The 16,938-nt window shown below is 39.4% G+C and overlaps 1 protein-coding gene across 1 annotated transcript; it reads left to right on the forward strand.

Moving 5' to 3' along the window:
• The first annotated feature begins 6,106 nt into the window (after positions 1 to 6,106).
• Positions 6,107 to 9,973, forward strand: LOC147630077 (pentatricopeptide repeat-containing protein At5g27110-like). Its single transcript, XM_086811701.1, has one exon. It carries the CDS (start codon positions 6,259 to 6,261, stop codon positions 8,758 to 8,760), a length of 2,502 nt encoding a protein of 833 aa, XP_086667827.1. The 5' UTR covers positions 6,107 to 6,258; the 3' UTR covers positions 8,761 to 9,973.
• Positions 9,974 to 16,938: the final 6,965 nt, after the last annotated feature.

Genomic DNA, 16,938 nt, shown 5'->3' on the forward strand with positions numbered 1-16,938 from the left:
TTTTTGGAGTAGATTCCATTCCTAATCACAATCGCTTAGCTAATTATTAGATCAAAGCAACGAACTCTAAGCCTCTTGGACTCCAATTTCATGTAAATCGCCAAAAATCATGTTTTGTTCTACCAAATAGATGAACATAAGATGCCCTAATATGCAAAATAAACTCTAAATCAAAGTCAAACACAACAAACAAACACATTTAAGGCTCCAAAAGCGTATGTTTTTGGGAGTGTGACCTCCTAATCAACACTGAAATGGACCAAAAAAAAGAGCTAAGACCTAAGCCAGTCTCCAATAGCAGCAATGCTAAATATGTTCAAGTCAAGAGTTTACCTTAGCCTTACTGAAGTATGTGTTATTAGGTCTTGCTTTTGAGCCACAAAAATATAACTTTCCAGGTGGGTGTGCTAGCTCGTCTATCGTGTCCTCACTCCATTGTCACACTGAAATTCTCCTTGCTAAAGGGGTGAAGAGAGAGGTCTCATGCCTTGATGAAGGCAACAAGAGATCCATCTTTGCAGTGATTTTCTCTCACAAAAGATGGGGGAAGAAGAGGAAGCTGATACAAGAAGAAAACCTAAAATCAAACCCATCTAGCATGCATCCATCTAGCAAGTAAGATTCAATAGCAAGCAAGAAAAGGGAAGAAAGAGATCTCACAAGAAAACTATTATAAGGGAATGATTTTGTATCACTTATTGTAAAAAATTACTTATATACAAGTGACTAGTTTTCACGCTAGGTCAACCAAACTTAAAAATGTTACATCCTCTATTTACTAATCTTAAGAAACTATGTATACTAAGTTCGTAGACTTTCCCTATTTGACATTAAGCACATGTAAGGCTGCCTTAATGTTTCAACACACCGTCTTCCAAAAGATAAGTGCTTGTTGAGTGTGAGTAAGATGGCAAAGTTCCTTACTATAGGTCGGAAGGGTGAAACCATGCTAACGTACGGAGTAGTTAATTATTGGGTCAAACAAAGCCCTACTCCAAAAGTTTCCTCAATTTTTCTCATGTAAGGCTACTTTATATGTTCCAACACCATCTTCTTCCAAAAGATAGGTGCCCATTTGTAGCATGGGTAAGATGGAAAAGTGTCTTATAGTAGGTCGAGCAGGCAAGACCATGTTAACCTACGAAGTGGTTAATTACTAGGTCGAACAAAGCCCTACTCTAAAAGTTTCCTCAATGTTCCTTGAGTTCAATTTCTTTTAGAACAGCCATCTTATATGCCCTCTTTGTAGCTAGATGAGCTCCAGGTTTTAGCTCAATCTCATGATCTACTTCATGGGTTAGAGGCCACCTCTTCTTGTAGGTGCATAAGCAAAAGAACGTGAATCCATGCAAGAAGCAAGAGTAGGAGGTTGATCAAGCAACAAAAATGCGGGACGGTGCAAAGCACACATAACAAATAATATGGCCATTCTAAAAGAAATTGAACTCAAGGAACATTGAGTTCAATTTCTTTTAAAATGGCCAATATCCCCTTTGCAACTAAATGAGCTCGATATTTTACCTCACTCTAACTCTTGTATTGCTTTAACCATATAAGCATAATGATGGGTTGTATATCCATCCTATCTTGACCTACCAATAGGGTATCTAACCCTCGTAAACTTGCATCCTCAAAATAATCCTAGTTCTGCTAAGGTCCTCCTCAAGGCTCTGCTCAGAGCCACTAGAGTTATCATATTTGAGTGACCTATTGAGAGATTAGGCACAAAAGGTTGATCTACCTTTTTCTTCCCTTTACGTTATACATGTGTACCTACATCTATCCTCAACCTGCCTGACCATGGGCACTTCTAGAGGACTCTCTATGTCTACTAAGCACATGCGATGGGGCAACATAAGTACTTGTTACATCTGCATCTTCTATTACCTAGCTCTCAATCAAAGATAACATCTCTACTTACTCGCATATCATGAGTGATAGGGTTATATTATCTATAACTTTTTTGCTGCTCCAAAGCATAACCAATGAAGATACATTTGTCTACCTTTGGATCTAACATTTTTCTCACTTCATCTCGAGAACATGCACATATGCAATATATCCAAACACTTTCAAGTGAGACACATATGGTTTTATGCCTATAAGCTTCTATCCATGCATCATACCATGAACAGCTACATTTGGGAGTCGTGTTTATAATGTAAATATCAATTGTTATTGCTTCTACCCAAAAATAATCTGACATATTCTTTTTCAAATATCAAGGCACATGCCACTTCTATAATGTGCTTATTTTTCCTTTCTACAATATCGTTTTGTTGCGGAGTATACCTGTATGTGAATTGTCTCTTGATTCCTTGCTTTCTCAAGAAATCACTGAACTCATTGGAGAAATACTCTCCCCCACCATATGATCTCAGGCCTTTTATTTGCATGCCTTTTTCTTTCTTGACCAAGGCTTTAAATCTTTGATAGTAAGCAAACACCTCACTTTTCTCCTTCATGAAATAAACCCACACTTTCCTAGGAATCAAATATAGTGTAATACCTGTAACCTAGAAATGTTGCAGTTTTGGTTGGTCCCCATACATCCAAATGCATAACATCCAATAGCCTTGCACTACTGTGCTTTTCATGTGGGAAAGCATATTTGGCCTTCTTTTACTAAGCTAGCATACTTCACAGACTTTATGCATACCATTAATCTTAAACTTTGGCAAAACTTACAAACAATATTTTGGGCTTGCATATACTTCAGTCTCGTTGTATATTCACATGACCAATGCACTTGTGCCATATGTTGATCACTGCAATGACACATGTCCCATGCGCAAACATGGCTGCCTTCACCTTAGGCATGTTCACATCCAAAGTAAACAACCTTTGCAACCAAGTGGCATCTGTCACACTGATAAACAACCAATATAATACCTTTCTAGCTCTTTCATGGCATGCTTTATATGCCTGCACATGTTATGGGGTTGAATTTTCTTCAGCAATCTTCGGCTCCTTTTCATCACCTGTATAATGAACTCCCAATATCCTTTTTCCATGAGAAAATTGGTCATCCTGAACTTCCATGCTTGCAAAAAACATTTTCTACACTTGCACTATCGCGGGAGTGAGATTTTTCAGATATTTTATTATCCAATTTTCGTAAAAGAAAAGCTTGTGGAGCAAGCAAGGGCTAAAATAGCCATGTAACCTATTTTTGAAGTAATAAAATCTATAAATACTCAAGCAAGGATACTTTTGGCACATGCTTGGGGGGTAGTTGGGACCCAATCTAGTTCTCTCTCTCTCTCTCTCTCTCTCTCTCTCTCTCTCTCTCTCTCTCTCTCGCGTATGTATTTTTTGTTCGGCCCGCTTTTCGAGGTCTGCGATTTTCCGTTTCAGTGGTATCAGAGCCCAAGGTATGCTTCGTAAAAAAGGTGTGTGTTTGTTTGTTAGGGCACTCAGACAGCCCAGGACCAACAGGTCCTCTGTGTGAAGGTGAGAAACGATGACACAAAGCCTAAGATGTCCAGCACCGATAGCGATATGTCAGAGCGCCGACAAACATGACGGCCCACAACTATGAACAGCAGCCAAGTAGTGAAGAGTGGCAAGCACCAGACCACCGTCACCAGGAACCGGTCGACAACAAGAATGCTGATGCAACATGGCGATTGACGACGTCACAACAACGGTGCACAACCGTGCGGATGTCTCCTCAAGAGACAAATGCGAAGGGGTCCTTGTTTTCCCCTTATACCCTATCCGCTAGGTGTTGACAATGTTATGTGGGATAATACAGAAGCTGCGTGGCAGCCGTAGGAGAAGAAGTAGAAGGAGAGAAGAGAGAAGAAGAAGAAGAAGAAGAAGAAGAAAGAGAAGAAGAAGAAGAAGAGGAGAGAGAAGGAAAAGAAAAATAAGAAGGAAAAGAAGAAGAGAGAGAAGAAGAAGGAAAAGAAGAATAAGAAGGAAAAGAAGAAGAGAGAGAAGAAGAGAAAGAAGAGGGAGAAGAAGAAGAAGAAGAAGAAGAAGAAGAAGAAGAAGAAGAAAAGAGATAAGAAGAAGAAAAGAGAGAGGGAGAAGAAGAAGAAGAAAAGAGATAAGAAGAAGAAAAGAGAGAGGGAGAAGAAGAAGAAGAAGAAAAAGTCATGGAGCCACATTGAGCTTTCGACAATTATCAGCTCTACTTATGCACGATAAGTCCTCTCATCTTCACCGAATGTTTATATTTCCATTTATTTATGAATTGTTTTAAATTCTCTATTTTTCTTAACTTTTTCATTTTGTAGTCAACAATACATCAAGGTAAGACTTTCTTACTTTTGGATTCTATTTTACGTCATCAAGGTAAGACTTTTGGATTCTATTTTACGTCATCAAGGTAAGACTTTTGGATTCTATTTTACATCATCAAGTTTTTTTTAATATTTTTTATTTAAGTTTATTTTTGTAGCACCTCTAAAAAGTTTCAAATGCATACGTTAGCAATTTATTTTGTAGAAACAAAGTGAATTTTGGATTTATACCATTGGATTGGGATATTATCATTGAACCATGAGTCTGTCCGAGGTACTCCATGTCCATGAGAATCTATGAGTCATGCCTGATAGCCTTTGAGCCATGTTCAGACCTCTGGGTTTACTTCGCAAACCATGATATATATTGGTTTAAACTAAGGTTAACTGTGTGTTAACCAGCTATGTGCGCTGGTATAATTTCATCAAGAATCGACTGTGTGCGCTGACATATTTTGGTTTAAACTAGGGTTAACTGTGTGTTAACCAGCTATGTGCATTGGTATAATTTAGTCAGGATTAACTGCGTGTTAATCGGCTATATGCGCTGACATATTTTGGTTTAAACCAGGGTTAACTGTGTGTTAACTAGCTATGTGCACTAGTATAATTTACTCAGGATTAACTGTGTGTTAATCAGTTGTATGCGCTGGCAAGAGGGTATGTTAGTCATAACCTCTTTGGTTAAATAGGGATGCCTATGTGATCATTGCTTACACATGGGAACGATTAATGTATTTAATTAACTGTGTACATGCTGATATTTATAACCAAGGACAGTTGTCTTCTCAACCGGGAGGCCTATCTCACGGAAGTGAGATTTTTCAAATTTTTATTATCCAATTTTTGTAAAAGAAAAGCTTGTGGAGCAAGCAAGGCCTAAAATAGCCATGTAACCTATTTTTGAAGTAATAAAATCTATAAATACTCAAGTGGGGATGCTTTTGGCATACTCTTGGGGGGATAGTTGTTGGAACCCAATCTGATTTTTCTCTCTCGCGTCTGTATTTTCTATTCAGCATATTTTTCGAGGTCCGCGGTTTTTCGTTTCATGTATAACAAATCTGTAACATTTAACAGTGGTACTATAAACCTGTTATAATGCCACTATGTGAACCAATCATATACACATATATCTACCAACAAGTGCGACACTTAGATTCTCTACTTAGATTGTCCTGTAACCATATTTCTCCTTTGCTTTCGACCAAAAATTAGTTATATACAATCAAAATCGACACTTGGCAAAAATCTTATAGAGCCAAAACAAGGTCCAAAATGTGCCCGAATCGCACCGAAATGCAAAAAAATATAGTTAATTGCACACAATATGGATGTTCCAAAATCAAAGAGAAAAAGAGATAGAAATACCCTTACCTGTGTACTGCTTCCTTGCTTGCCTCCTTATCTCTCACAAAAACTAGAGATTCGATACCATAAAGAGAATGCAACGGAGAGGGAGAGCTTGAGTTTCTTGCAAGTAAACACACATATACAAGAGAGAGTAAAATGCCTTAATTTTCGTCTATCTTCTTCTCTTCTCTACAACCATAAACTAAAGAGATAAGAGCACATACTATAAAAGAAAGTAATCTTCTACTATTACATAGCGTGAACTTGACTACATGACCTGACGCTATAACTATGCCACACTCTAGCAATCCAAATACGACTGCCACATAGCTTGTTGTCCATTGGCGGCATATCAACCATAATCTCACCAACCGTGCTAGTGGCATAAGTGTGAAAGCTATCACCCAGATGGGTCATCAATGTCCCCGCACTAGTTGATCTCAATATGTGTGTGTGTGTTTGTGAGAGAGAGAGTAGTTTGTGAAACAGGCTTTGAGGAAGTATAAGAATAAATAAGTGGATAACAAGCTTGGGGATGTGGAGTGTGAAATGCCAAAAGAGAATAAGAGCAGAAGACGAGAGCCTCGAACTTTACCCTTGCGGACTTGAGTTCGAACCTAGGCACACCTCTGTGTAAACTCTCCAGGCAAATTTGATGGTCCAACAAGCTGCGTCAAGAGACATCATTCACCGCCTTCTGCAGTCGTCCACCAGGACAAAGGACCTGATTGCTGCCAGGCAAGTTCATTCCCTCATAGTCAAGAGTGGGTTTGACTCAGTTTCCTATTATGGGGACCACCTCATCCGCCTGTTTGCATCATGTGGAAGCTTAATAGATGCCAATCATGTCTTCTTTGAGCTCCCACATAGAACTGTTTACACATGGCATGCCATCATCTCTGCACATACAAAACATGGGGAGGGCCACACTGCTCTGCAATTCTATCATCATATGCTGCAAGATGGCATACATCCTGATAAGCATGTATTTACTTGTTGTTTAAAGGCTTGTGGCCTAGTTGATGACATACATAAGGGCATGATCATGCATGCCCTTGTTGTGAAAATTGGGCTTGACTCTGCTGAGGCTATTGGGAGTGCTCTCATTGACATGTATGCCATGTGTAGAAGCATACATGAGGCATGCCAAGTGTTTGAAGGCTCGCCTGCACGTGATGCCGTTTCATGGGATGCATTGATTTCTGGATGTGCCCAACAAGGGCATGGTCTTCTTACTATTGAATTGTTTGAGAGAATGCAGCAAGAGGGCATAGAGCCAAGCAGAGTTACATATTTGTGTGTATTGAAAGCATGTAGCAGCATGGGTGCCATAAGCTATGGTAAGATGATACATGAACATATAATTAAAAGCAAAGTCAAGTCGGATTTGAAGGTTGCAAATACCCTCATCGACATGTATGCAAAGTGTGGGAACATAGAGGAGGCATATGAAGTTTTTAATGCTTTGCCCAATAGAGACATTGTGTCTTGGAGTGTAATGATCTGTGGGTATGCAGAGCACGGGCATGGTCATGTTGCTCTCAACTTGTTTGAAAGGATGCAGGGAGAGGGCATAAAACCGGACAAAGTGACATTTCTTTGCATTTTGAAAGCATGCGGAAGCTTAGAAGCCCTTTGGCATGGCAGGCTCATCCACAGTCACATCATTCAAATTGGAATGAAATTGGATCTGGTCCTTGCCAACACTCTTGTTGACATGTACTCAAAATGCGGGAGCATTAGAGAAGCACGCAAACTGTACGATGAGTTGCCTAATCGAACGGCTGTGTCATGTGGTGCTATGATTGCAGGATATGCCCAGAATGGGGATGGCTTGCAGGCTATGGAGATCTATGAATACTTGAAACAGGAAGGCTTAAAACCAACCAATGCCACCTATGTCTCTATTCTCAAAGCATGTAAGAGCATAGGAGCTGTAGGACATGGTAGGGCAATACATCATGAGGTGATCAAAAGTGGGCTCGAAACAGATGTGGTGTTTGGGAACACTTTAATTGATTTGTATGCTAAATGTGGATGGCTACCTGAAGCGTCTAGAGTGTTTCACAAAATGCTGAATCATAATGTGGTGTCATGGGGCGTAATGATAACAGCATGTGTTGAGAATGGATGTGGTCTTGCTGCACTAGAACTTTACGAGGAGATGGCCAAAGAGGGCACTTGGCCAGATAAGGTTACCTTTCTAGGCAGCCTGAAAGCATGTGGCAGTATAGGAGCAATAGTGCAAGGAAAGTATATACATGAGCAGATTGTGATTAGTGGACTTGAACTGGATCTGGCCATTGGTAGTAGCCTTGTTGACATGTATTGCAAATGTGGAGGCATAGTAGAGGCATGCAAAGTTTTTGGAAATTTGCAATATAGAGATATCGGTTCCTGGGGAGCCATGATTGGAGGGCATGCCCTCTATGGATCATACAGTCTAGTGGAAAAATGTCTTCAAGGCATGCAATGCCAAGGCTTAAAGCCAAATGATGGATTGGTTACTAGCATTCTCCGTACATCCAGTCACGTGGGCGTCTTGGATGCATGCCGTGTATTTTTTCAGCATGTATTTGATAGTTGCAACAGCAAAGTGAGTATTGAGCATTATAGCTGCATTGTTGATATTCTTGGGCGGGCAGGGTACCTTGATGAAGCTGCAAGCTTACTTTACACTATGCCCATCAGACCAAATGTTGTTGCATGGACAGGTTTGCTCACTAGCTGTAGCACGTATGGTGATATTGGACTAGGACACTGGTGCTTTGAGCATGCCATCAGGTTAAGCTCAAATGACGCGTCTGGTTTCATGCTTATGTCAAACATCCATGTGGATGCTTGCATGTGGAAAGACGTTGAAAGGTGTGCCGAGGCTCAAAAGAAACCGGGCATGGAATGGATTGAACTTTACAACAAGGTGCATGAGTTCATTGCTGGAGAACCAAGTCACATTCAAAACAATCAGACATGGGGCAGAATGAGAAGGGTCTTGCCAGGGCAAGGACATGTACCACGAACAAAAGCAGTGTCTGAGCTGCCATTGCAGGAACATGGAGAGGCTAACCCTTGTGTAGATTGTGAGGAACCTTCAATAATAACAAAACAATTAACATTGTTAAAGAGTGACAGTTTAGTGAGTTTTGAACAAAAATGAGGTTAGAAATGATTTCTTTTTACACGGCCATAAGAAACTTTAGGTCCATCCCAAGTAAGGGTACCTTGAAACTTATCCTTTCTTGAGGTTTTCATTTATATCTTTGATCTGCCCAAAGATCTAGTCCCATTCAACACGTGGAAACCTACTCATTTTTGTGTCTGCCCAGACAGGTAGCAAAACTTGAGACTCTTCTATGTGCACCTGCTCTGCGAATGGGGAGCAAGAACACATGCTGCCTCGCTCTATGCCTACTGAGGGTTTTGATTAATTGGGCCAAATGATCTTCCCTCGACCCACCCATTGCACAAAAGGGAAAGGAAAGGATAGAGCAGGTTACCCATGTTACTGGGGACAAAACACTGAATGACATCCCAACACAGGGCATTCGATCAACAATTGGACAAGCCATGTAGGAAACAACGGTGAGATCTTATGGGGGGAAAGCCCTAGAAAGAAGTCAGAGGGCCCACACCACTTGCTTACCCTCCTAGGAACCGGGAAGCACTTGGCGAATGCCAAGTAGAAGGGAAGGAGCCTACGCACTTGTCACACTCTGGGAGAGCCGGAGGGGGGAGGGGTAATTTCCGGGTGGGAACCCGGCCTTTCATCCGTCAAGTTAGAGAGCCGTGTGATGGGATGGGTGACTATCCAGCCTAGTTCGGAGAGCACTTGTGCAGCCTGCACCAGTTACGGGAGGGGGATGGGACATAAGAAATGCGGGCCCGACAAAATCTGCCACCTTTCCTGTGCTTTGCCCTCGTCAAGCCGATGAAGCAGGGCTCTGCCCGACCCCTCCCACTAGGCGCAGGTGGACTCCCGACTCTCTCTCACGGACCATAGGGCAATACGAAAAGGGAGAGAAGAGGGAGGATTATTCTTTGGAGCCTGCCCAACCATGAAAGCGTGTACACTAGTTTGAGGCCTCCTTAGTATCATCCAAAGGAAACTCGCCCCATGCCTAACCTACATCAGTGATGGTCTGGATTATCTTGCCTGAGGCCACTTTGCCACTAGTTCTGCACCTTATATAGACTACAGTAGCATCCAAGCCTATGCTTAAGAAAATGTCCAGGTGGATCTTGAATGCCATGGTCTCCTACTTACCTTTATTAAATACTCTTAAGTCATATGGTGGATTAGGTATATGTCACAGTGACCGTGACCTTTTAGATGAGGTCTTTTCCTTGATCTTTGTGACACAACTAGGAAATATAATTCCCCTTCCCCTTCCCCTTCCCCCTCCCCTTCCCCCCCCCCCCTCCTTTCTTCTTCCCTAACCAGCCCTTCCATCTTTTGTTGAAAACACCTCTCAGAAGCATGTATGGTATGGTTGCCTCTTCCCTAGATATGAAAGAGATCTTTGTCATGGTGTCTCAAATCATACATTTTTTTCTTCACCTCGGTCAATCCAACCATCGATTTGACACCACCAAAACTACATGGTAAAAATGATCAAGATTACTGCTGGTATCAAATAATTAAGTTTGGTTGTGTCTATTGTTGACATGTACACTGTACACTACTATTCAAGTGATGTGTTGTAAGCCACATAAATGGTGAAAACTAGGGGATTGACACCAAGGCATGCTAGTGGCTTAGAGAAACTAAAGAGTGGCATGATGTGGAGTGCTAATTTTAAGGGAACTATGATAAATAGACATGCTGAGAACTGATATAGATCAACTAGGCTTGTGGTTTAAGCTCCTTAAAGACTCTACCCAGCCTCAATTAAATAACTATGAGTGATTCTTGTCAAATGTAGTCATAGGGGCGGACACGTTCATAACCAGATATGTTACAACACCAATGAGAATAGACTCATGGTTTGAGCTCCCTCCACATGCAGCCATGATCAATCAAATATCAATGAGTGATGTTTGGTCTAGGCAATGTGTTGACCAAAATGGAAACACTTGTGCCTTGCATGAGGGAGAAGAAGGGAGGAATGCAAGGGTCATAGCCGGTTTGTGTGAGGGGACGAAATGACCAGATTTACGAGAGATCAGAGCAAAACAACACAGCATGAAATATGTACAAGAGCCCTGTGATGTGAGGTGACTCTGAGAAGAAAGACCAGTGCAGAAGCAGAGATGATGTAGCTGAAGCACGGTCGAGGATGAAGGCTCACGTTGATGTGATGTAGCAAAGAGTGGGCTGCTGTCCCATGAGCTGTGGAGAAAACGCTGATGTGCTGATGTAAGCACGATGTAAACACAGATGTAAAACCCTGATGTAAGCGTTGATGATAGACTGATGTAAAAGCCGATGTGTAAGGCCTGATGTAAGCGCTGATGATAGGCTGATGTAAAGCCTGATGTAAGCGTAAACGCTGATGTAAACGCTGAAGATAGCAGAGAGGGCTGCTGTCCCATGGTGTGGTAGCAGAGAGTGGGCTGCTGTCCCGTGTAGTGGCCAGATAAGAAACATTGATGTGCTGAATGTCAGGCAAGGATGATGAAGCCGTGTTGTGTAGAGCCAAGCCGTGTTGTGTAGAGCCCGGCAGCAGCAGCAGCAGCAGCATATGGTACCGGATATGTGCAATGAAGTGCTACAGAGTGATGTATGATGAGGCAAAGCTATATATACTGTGTGGGACTGCTGGTCGGCCAGCAGCAAAGACACAAAAATAGGAAAAAGCTAATAAATCCACAAAAAATCCAGATAATATCCCCTTTTTAGGGCTGGACAAGATGCCATTTTCAGACACCCCCTCTCAGGCCAAAAAGGGGACCATGAGAGAAGATGGAGGATGCCAGGGTCCCATACGGACACACTTGCAGAAGGAAAGTATCCCCCTTTGGAAACAAAATCTGATAAAGTCAGAGAGGGCGATCGTGATGGCAAAGGTGGTGAGGGTTAGGTGATGTAGATGGGTTGATCGTCTCCCAAAGCAAGATCTTGAACGGGGCTCTCCACTGAGTAAGAAATCCCATTCCCTGTGTGGTCCAGATCAGAGTTTGGAGAATCAACTTTGGGTGAGAAGAAATGGTCCTCCAGGAGTGCGGGTAGACGATCCATGCTGTGTGCTCTCCAGATCTTCAATCCCTTTGCTCATGATAGCTCTGATACCATGTGAGGGCAAAAAGACGAAAGGACCAAATGTACGAGAGATCAGAGCAAAACAACAAAGCATGAAATATGTGAGTGAGTCCAAATACAATGGTACCACCTCGGAGTGCCTTTGTATCCACCGACGCGATCCTTCGACACCAACCACCTCTCAGAGTGCTTTTCCTAACATCAACGCGAGCCTTCGTCATCGACCATGCTTCACCTGCGAATTTTTTTCTCTAAGCTTATAAGGCGGTTTTCTCAAACCTGAGTTGCAGTCTCATACAAGTCCTATTTATGGGTGTAATTCCTTATCGTGCCAGCATCCAAATTGCAAGGTTACATTTTTTATTTACATCGTCCGAAAAAGGACACTTAAGTGTTCTTTTTTGGTACCAAACTAGTGTTAAGAGAAAACACAAATAAGCAAGCAAGTCTAACCACAAGAGCACGTAAGTGTTCTTTTTTGGTACCAAACTAGTGTTAAGAGAAAACACAAATAAGCAAGCAAGTCTAACCACAAGAGCACAAGGCTACACTCAATTGTGATGATTTGATTATGTGTATTCTCATTAGTTAAAATTGAATTACATATCAGCTTCTCTTTGTGAGGATATGCTCTCTGTCTCTCATGCAAACCCCTTTGCAAAACAATGTGACACCTTGTTTGCACCATTGTTTGCTAGTGCATCCCAATATACTTTGTAGGCAGGGAAGTGCCAATGATTATGGAAATGAAACCAATTGATTGGTACAATTGCATTGATCTCCACAAGATACAAAAAATCCATATAAACCTCACAGACGAGTGGGCATACTACCTGCTGTTGCAACACACCCTTAGCTCCTCACAAAGGTTCTTAGTCACATAACAAGAATGCCACTACTTGCCAAAGAAGAAGTCTTTACATAACCATCCAAGCTTACCAAAGAGAATGTGGTGGAAGATTTGGAGGAGGCAGATGTTCTCATAGAATCAATAAGAAGAAGAAAAAATAAGGTCCTACAATCAATAAGAAGAAGAAGAAATAATGTCCTAGAATCAATAAGACCCCCATCAGGCTATCCCCTCCTGAAGCCCGTGGTGCACAAGGAGAAACAGAAGATGATGGTGTGGAATACATACAAGAGGATCTACCACCATCCCCATGGAAGATTCTAACAATGGTAACATGTGGATCCAATCACATGTATTGAGTTTGTTTCCTTCACTAAGGCATAAGCAACAACTTCTATTAGTGCAAACTCCCATGTAACAAACAGGAACCAAAAGATGTTTAGTGCTAAAGCCCTCCACACAACAGTCGCACCCACGGAGGAGGCCATGCAGACAGAAATTATCTACAATAACAAGAGTAACCAATAGCAGATAAGGCAAAAGAAGCTGGGGAGAGGGAAGAGACCAACATGATAGTAGAAGAAGCTCCCAAAAAGAGGAAAAAGGTACATAAAGAAGAAGTACTAGCACAAGAATAGGTAGTTGTTGTTCCTCCTGCAACCCTCGATACTGAAACAGCAGCACCCCACGAAGACTTACATTGAGAAGATCTCGTCTCATACTGTCACGTATTGCCAAGAACCAAAATCAGCATCTCCATCGTAAGAAGAAGCTCAAGATGTGTGAAGAAGAATTAGAAATTGCTGATAAGAGATCCTGCACTCCAAGGAGCAAGAAGCAGCAGCAGCAGCAGCATGAGAGCAAGCTAAAGGAATTGAATGTACACATGGACCTATAATTAGCCTCAACGTATGCATCCACCAACCAAAGGGAGCTCTAAACTACAATATGAAGAGTCCACAAAGTTGAAGGAAAGGATAAGGCAACACAAGAGGATCATCTCAAGGAGGAGCTCACAGAGGAGTATGAACAGAAGCTAAAGGTGGAGAGAGCATAAGGAGAACACAAAGAGCTTAACAAGGCCCATGCACAGGCAAATATGTTCCCTCCATGGAGAGGTACAAAAGGGCAAGGAATAATTAGAATTTGCAATCAACACCATCAACAAGTAGTGGCACATTTGACAAACTCTCTTAATGAAGCATAGATAGAAGTGCAAGCCAAAGAAGAGCTTCTTCTTCAAAATGCATTACTCCAACTTGAGGACACATCATGACCATTTTCCATAAGGACATTTATCTTATTAACTACATAGCTATGTACACATATGCTTTGCACCCCATAGTACTTAATTTCAGATCATAGTGCGAGTCCCCATGAACTCCACCATTCTGGATGCGAGGAAAGAAATGGTAGAATTATTCATGCCACCTAACCTTCCCTCCACAACAGCTGATTTTGAAACTATTTCTAGCAATTTAGCTTTGTAATTTAAAAAAAATGGATGAGGGAGACCCTTTAGAGAAACATAAGTTAATTTTTGGATGGTTTTCATAATAATGAAATAGAATCTCTTACAAAACTACGTTTTTTGTTACACCCCATTCATTTTTGTCTTATAGGAACATAGTTTTACTCACAACCCTAATATGACCTAAGGGCATGAAGAGCACACTTTTTCTTGATGAGGAGATGAAGGAAATCCACAGAAAATAATGTTGCAAGTAACATAGAGAATCAATATAAAGGGTCAATCGAGTCTAAAATTCATGTGGCATATGTATGCATGGATGTGGTATATATGTGTTTGCATGCATGGTGCTCCATTATTGCTAAATTTTATTTTGATGCATAATATTTCCTAGATGTTCATATCAAATTGCCAGACTGGTGGACAGAGATAGAGAAATGACTTATGAGATGACACAAAATGAAGCACTAAATATCACAACAATGGAGTGGGAGGAGAAAAAAAGAGGAAAGAGGAGGTTTTGGGGGGGAGGGGGGTTGTTTGTTTGTTCACAAGCTTTTCTAAGCAAGGTAAACAAGCACTTTTTCTCATAATAAATTCTATTTCTATGTGTGTGTTCATAAGCCTAATCTAATATACTTTCGAAAATTATAAAAATAGTTTATGTTGATTATGTATAAATTCTTATAAGCTTGTTAAGAAACTATAGAGTAACACAACACACAAACATTAATTAGGATCTAGGATGGTAAGAAAGGAGAAATATACCTCCAAAAATGACATGACATTTTATCACATTAACACAAACACCATATCTAGTTAGAGAAAAATAAACTAAACACATTTTCCTTTTGAAGCTTTTAAAGCCTAAAAGAATTGCATTTTATCATGTTTATTAGTCACTTATAATCTTTAATCCCTTTTACAAGTGTTGTTGTGTATCCAGGTGTGGGACCGATCATTATAACAATTGGGGGCGGGGAATGGTTACATAATCTTTTAAAGGTTATAACACTAATAGTGGTCCGAGAAAAATGGGTAATATTTTGCATGTTGAGAACCCAAAGGGAATATTCATTTTTTTACATAAAACGTTAGCACTCTTTTTACCTTGATTTTGAAAAGTTGTGCATATTTTGTAACTCCCTTTTTGAAAATGACATAAAAAGTGATTGTAAAATTGCACTCAATCTTAAAACAAAATTGATGTGATTAATAAAATTAGAGAAATTTTGGCCCTCTGGATGATTAAAATAGCTAAAATAAATAAATCTCATTTGTTTTAACAAAATCTTCTAAACATGAATACATAAAATATTTTTTTAATTATTTTTAATCCAACATTTACTAATGGTAGGATTCACAAAAAGACATGTTGGATTAAAAAGATTTAAAAAAATCTTTTTAATCCAACATTAATTGATGGTAGGATTCTTAAAAAGACATGTTTAATTTAGCCTAGAATGAGTTTAATTTTAAGAACTAATTCTCAAATTCATAGGACAAGTAAATATTTGTTCTCAAAGTTAAGAAATTTAATTATAAATAGGTTAAGATGTGAAACAAAGTGTATTCCAAATCAGAATCATCCTATAAATCCATGGAGAGTATTGAAGTAAGACTATTTTATTAAAAAAATCTAAAAACTACATGGTAGATTTATAAAACATTTAATGAATGTTCTATAACCATTAAGTTGTATTTTAATTTAATGAAATAAAATATAAAACTTCACTTGTATATTTTAGTTTCTACAACACAATTATATAATTATTATTTTTATCTAAGTACAAAGGGAATATTTAAAGCATATATGTTTTTTTAAATGTCATTCCAACAAGAAGATGAGATATGGAAGGGCTTGTACCTCAAAACTTAACAAAATATTAAAATTAACATGTTGAACTTGAAAGTCCTATAACCTTTCATTAATAATGTATGCAATCTAAGATGAGAGTAAAAGACGATGAGAGGAAGAGAATTAATGTTACTATACATATGAAAAACTATGGTAGCTAGCTTATTTTCATACACTAGTGTACACAATATTGTTTATCCTTAGCAAGAAAATGTATGTTACATTGAGACTTGTTTATGAAAATATCATTTGTTATAATAGACTTCTATACAAGGAAATACATATTATAAATGGTACTTCTATATTAAAATATTATTTATCATGTAAAGAAATGTATATTATAATGAGACTTGTACACCAAAAGATCATTTATCCTTTATACATTATCCCTTAGAATATCATGAGCTATCTATCTATCCTTTTTCCTTTATCGTGAGCTATCTTGTATCATCTTTTTTTATTTTTTCTATACCATTACAATATCATGAGCTTTCCCTAGTAAGGAAAAGTGTGCTATATTAAATACAGTGTTATACTTCTCTCAAAGATAAAATATGTATAAACTTGAGGTATTGACATTGTGTAGTCATTTATACCAAGTGTGCTATATTAAATACAGTGTTATACTTCTCTCAAAGATAAAATATGTATAAACTTGAGGTATTGACATTGTGTAGTCATTTATACCAAGTGAATTAAGTTTTAGCTGGTATTGATTATTACCAAGTGTGAATGGAGTTATACTTCTTTCAAAGATAAAATATGCATAAACTTGAGTTATTGACATTGACAATGTGTAGTCATTTATACCATATGAATTAAGTTTTAGCTAGTATTCCTTATTACCAAGTGTGAATGGGTTATGAGTTACCAATATTGATAAACCAAGAGTAAATGGATCGTGAGTTACCAATATAAATTTTTCTTTAAAAAATAACTTAACTTAATTAAGATTTA

This window comes from Cibotium barometz, chromosome 17 (genome assembly GCF_041138505.1).
Source record: "Cibotium barometz isolate CiBa-2024 chromosome 17, ASM4113850v1, whole genome shotgun sequence".
Lineage (NCBI taxonomy): Eukaryota > Viridiplantae > Streptophyta > Polypodiopsida > Cyatheales > Cibotiaceae > Cibotium > Cibotium barometz.

Coding starts and splice junctions, on each gene's coding strand:
- LOC147630077 (XM_086811701.1), top strand. CDS start 6,259: ATGGTCCAACAAGCTGCGTCAAGAGACATCATTCACCGCCTTCTGCAG.